The 4,849-nt window shown below is 38.6% G+C and overlaps 1 protein-coding gene across 3 annotated transcripts in view; it reads left to right on the top strand.

Moving 5' to 3' along the window:
- Positions 1–4,292, top strand: part of nod1 (nucleotide-binding oligomerization domain containing 1) — a 10,866-nt gene extending 6,574 nt beyond the window's left edge. For 2 of the 3 annotated variants that reach the window (XM_014029664.1, XM_014029666.1), the window contains 8 exons: positions 915–998; positions 2,097–2,180; positions 2,255–2,338; positions 2,445–2,528; positions 2,607–2,690; positions 3,059–3,142; positions 3,219–3,302; positions 3,593–4,292. In XM_014029664.1, coding sequence (XP_013885118.1) covers positions 915–998; positions 2,097–2,180; positions 2,255–2,338; positions 2,445–2,528; positions 2,607–2,690; positions 3,059–3,142; positions 3,219–3,302; positions 3,593–3,665 — 661 coding nt within the window. In that variant the 3' untranslated portion in view covers positions 3,666–4,292. The remainder of the gene's footprint in view (positions 1–914; positions 999–2,096; positions 2,181–2,254; positions 2,339–2,444; positions 2,529–2,606; positions 2,691–3,058; positions 3,143–3,218; positions 3,303–3,592) is intronic. The other variant, XM_014029667.1, reaches the window with a different exon arrangement.
- The last annotated feature ends 557 nt before the right edge of the window (positions 4,293–4,849 follow it).

Here is a 4,849-nt window from a genome sequence, read left to right on the forward strand (position 1 = left end):
CACAACGTCACGAGTTGAGGTCAGCAGCACACCATCCCCACCATAAACAGTGTTGGTGCTGCACTGCTTCCCCCTCCTGAGACGCCGGACGGTGGACCAGAATCGCCTCGAAGCCGTGTATGACTGCTCGTATGACTGAATCAATATATATGTTTTTTTTTTTTTTGTTTGAAGACTGCTGGCATAATGGGCACACACAAACACAAAGACGTAAGAATTTAAAGAGGTAATTTTTGCTCAACAAACTTTCAGTTTTGTTTTCCTCTCAAGGCGTTCTTTATGTTTTAAACCCATTTTGCACAGAGATACATGTTAAAAAAAGGGCATTTACACTTAAAATAATGACTTGATGAAGGTGGTTTGTGTTTTAAAAGAGATAGTAGTTTATTTTATAAGGACCTGTTATTTATTACAGTTAAAATAAACTCAAAATAGGATTCAGCATTTCACCATCAAATTAATGTTTTTATGAGACAGGTATTTTAATTTTCCAAAAATATTAGATACTAATGTCCAGTTATAAGACTCTTTTCATTTGTTTAATCTTGTAATAAGTTTGTTTTAGATCATTTACGCCAGTGGTGTCCAAAGTCAGTCCTCAAGGGCCAGTGTCCTGCATGTTTTAGGAGCTGCTCTGGTTCAACACAGCTGAACCTAAGGAGTGCCTAATTAGTAGGCCTCTGCAGAACTTGATGGCATACTGAGGAGGCCTACTAAGCACTACTTCGGTTCAGCTGTGTTGAACCAGGGCAGCTCCTAAAACATGCAGGACACTGGCCCTTCAGGACTGACTTTGGACACCACTGATTTACGCAGAAGTGAAGAAAGTCCTGAATGACGACATTTAAAGCTGCAGTGTTCACTGATGTTTGAACAGTCATTTATTGCTTTGTTTACCTCTTGCCTGCATCCAGGTTGTGTGTCAACAACCTGTCCGACAGCAGCATCGAGGTTCTAGCAGAGGAGCTGTGCAAACACAAGGTGGTGAAGGTTCTGGGGTGAGTATATCAGAGGTTCTGACACAAAATAATTTTCACTAAGTGATTCTGATTTACTTTAAAAAGACTTCAGTAAGACAACAGTATTAGAGGAACACTAACATGGAGTTTTATTTTCAACACTGGTCTAAGTTTACATACATGGACATCAAGATTACATTCGTAGAATTTTAATGGTTATTTTTAGCTGTTATTTTTGCTGAAATCATAGAAATGCCTTGTTTTAAAATGAGATATACAGTGGCTTGCAAAAGTGTTCATACCCCTTGAACTTTTCCATATTTTTTTCACATTACAACCAAAAACATAAATTTAATGTGAAAGACCAACACAAAGAGGTATACAGTTGTGAAGTGGAAAGAAAATTATACGTGATTCAAAACATTTTTACAAATAAAGTGAGAAGTGCAGTGTGCAAAAGTAATCGGCCCCCTTTTCTCTGAGTGCAGCTAATTGTATTCAGAAGCTGCCTGATGACTGCTAGTGACTAAATAGGGTCGACCTGTGTGTAATCTAATCCAGCTGCTCTGTGATAACCTCAGAGGTTGTTTAAGAGAACGTTGGGGAGCAAACAGCTTCATGAAGTCTAAACACACCAGACCGGTCAGGAATCAGGTTGTGGAGAAGTTTAAATAGGTTTAGGCTATAAAAAGATTTCTCAAGCTTTATACATCTCACAGAGCACTGTTCAATCCATCATCCAGAAATGGAAAGAGTACGATACAACTGATACCAAGACAAGGCCGTCCACCTAAACTTAGACCAAAACGGAGAGCACAGATCAGAGATGCAGCCAAGAGGAGGTTGAGTTTAAATAACCTATTGCCAGATGAAAGATAATCACCCAGGCAGTAATGATCCAATAGGCCCATWCATATTTGCTTAGTTAAATSCAGGTGGCGACTTTTTTTGGCCAGTTTGTGGTTGTAATGTGAMAAAGTAAGGGAAAGTTCAAGGGRTATGAATACTTTTGCAAGCCACTGTGAGAGCAGGTGAAAACTTCTGACTACACCTTTTTATGAGCAAAAACAACTAATTGTATATTTTGATTTATATTTAACTATTTGAATAAAGTCTGATCCAGATTCTTTTGTCCAGGCTTTACGACAACAACATCACTGATACTGGAGCCAAGCTGGTTGCTAAGATTATTGAAGAATGTCCCAAGCTGGAAGTTGTCAAGTAAGATAAGGACAGTGAAAATGTAGGAATGGAATTAGTTATGTTATCTGATGCTGTCGTCACTATATTTTTAGGATTGGTAAAAACAAAATCACAGAGGTTGGTGGAAGGTTTTTGGCCAGCGCAGTTCAGAAAAGCACTTCTATATTTGATGTGGGGTACGTACACAGGAGAAGGTTGTTTAGGACTTAATGAATATGTTAGAGAGGGTCTCAGTSTTTGAATACTCACTTATGTACTGTAGTCTTCATGGTGTCTTTGCAGGATGTGGGGGAACAGCATCGGTGATGAGGGAGCAGAAGCTTTTGCTGAAGCTTTGAAGAACCACCCGAGGCTCACCAACCTCAGGTAGGATRCAGCACAGACAAGAGCAAAACCTGAAAAAAATGGACCAAGACTTAATAAAACWGTTCCTTTGTGCTCCAGTCTGTCAGCCAATGGCATCACTTCAAATGGAGGGAAGTTCCTGGCAAAAGCACTGCTTCAGAACAGCGTCCTGAGGATATTCTGGTATGTGAGTTTGATCTATAGATGGGGAGCACAAACCAGTGGATCTCTGGTGTCTGTCCCAGGTCTGGGTAAAGACTGTGGGTTGCAGCAGGAAGGTCATTTGGTGTCAAACACTTGCCTAAACATTTGTGAGTTTGTCAAAAGGACAGAGGAGCAGTTGAGACCTGGTGCTGTTGACTACTGTTAGTGGAGAGGACTCATTCAGGGTTTAGATGAAGTAAAACTGATCAAATCATTCTAGTCCAGAGCAGCTCAGGCAGATCTGATGAACTTAACAGGTCTGATGCTGAGACAGAGTTACAAACATCAAGACTCAGTTCAGTAAATAAACTGAATAGATTTAAGTATTTGTCTTTGTGCTCCTGCAGGTTGGTGCAGAATGAGTTGGCTGATGATGCAGCTCCACAGCTGGCAGAGTTGGTCCGAGCAGACACTGGTCTGAGTCACCTTTGGTGAGGAGCAGTAAGCACGAGCCCACTGAGCCCAGGTTCAGACGGTCAGACTCACCTGCTGTGTTTATKTCTGCAGGTTAATTAACAACAGGTTCACTGCAGCTGGGATCAGAACCCTGGCTGCTGCTCTGGATCACAACTCTAAGCTCAAAGAGATCTGGTGAGTATCAGAGAGTGAACACCTGTAGGATCAGCTGTGACAGAGGTGGACACTGAAACCAACACTCATCTAATAATGGTTTTGTTCAACTACRTGAGGAAAGKTCTTCACTTTAGAAGAGAATAAATAATAATTCAGTCAGAACTGCAAATACAGCTAAACCCTGTAAGATCTGTTCAAATATAAACAACTAATCACAGTACATGTATGTAAATATACCCATTAGAATTATWTTCAGATGTTTTTCATACTTGGATRTTTTTACTAAKTCTAACATGATGTTTCCTCAGTGTGAAAGGAAACCTGCTCTCTGAAGAGGAACACCAAGAGTTTCTGCYACAAAAACGTCTACGGTTCCACTGACCCACAACCAACATCTTTTGTGTACTAGTGTGTATTGCYGTGWACCTGCTGTGTACCTGCTGTGTGCTCAGGTTCTTCKTGGATCTGTTGGGTTTTATTTGATTCTGATCAGATTTTTTATAATTGTTGCTGCTAAATAAACCTGATTTTCTGCTGCTCTAGCAGCTCATTATATGTAAAAAGTTACATAATATTTCAACACAGTTGCATGTTATATGTGCACAGTTGAATCATATTTGTACACAGTTACATGATATTTGTACATAATTATTATTCATATAAATGTGACGGAGAAGATCTTTTCTCTGGACTGTTTCTATTTTTACTGAATGTTTCACTGGAATTTTCACTAAATGCGTGTCTGACATGAAAACAGGAAGTGGTGCAGGAAGAGAAACATGTTGACACTATTTTATTTTGTACCAGACTTGGTGTTAAAGTAGTTACTTATTGTCTGTTCCCAGGTTACAGCAGGGGGTATTTAAGAAAAGTGTAAAAGTAAAAAAGACAACATTAATGCAATTATTCATTTAAATATATCATTACTGAATGATACTTACTGAACTCAACTCATGTTTGATATTCAGCTGTTGTTTAGCTAAAATTAAAAGTACTTTATTCATTGTATATTTGTACACAGTTCATGAATGACTGATATTTGTCTCTTTTTAACTTTGGTCAAATTGATCTATTTTAAAGTTACAAAAGAAGTCAGGTATTTTTGTATGAAAACATCAGATTGGTTTAATAAATGTAATTAATATAAAATGAAAATGATTCTGAAGTTTTAAATTATCAACATTCCTTTATGAAAAGAAAACAAGTCAAAATGTAAATTAATCTTTAGGTCAAGATCCCCCCATCGGTTGGTCCTCTTTTACATATTTAAATGGAGGTGTGTCAGGGGAGGTGTCTCACGTGCGCTAAGTTCCACGTTCATTTGGATGTATAAAGGAAAGGTGCACAGAAACCTGCGTGCGCATGGCTTTATACATCTGAATATTTTGGTGCGGTGTACTTCACTAACATTTTTCCGTACGCCAACTTTTAGTGTGAAAGCTGTGCAATCCTTTATGCATGAGGCCCCTGGTGATTTAAGTATTCTGAAACTGTTGTCATAATAAAACATTAGACACTTTTTGGATCACTGTACATTTAAGTAAAAATCAATTTTAGTTTAGCTT

Source organism: Austrofundulus limnaeus, unplaced genomic scaffold, assembly GCF_001266775.1.
Source record: "Austrofundulus limnaeus strain Quisiro unplaced genomic scaffold, Austrofundulus_limnaeus-1.0 Scaffold937, whole genome shotgun sequence".
Lineage (NCBI taxonomy): Eukaryota > Metazoa > Chordata > Actinopteri > Cyprinodontiformes > Rivulidae > Austrofundulus > Austrofundulus limnaeus.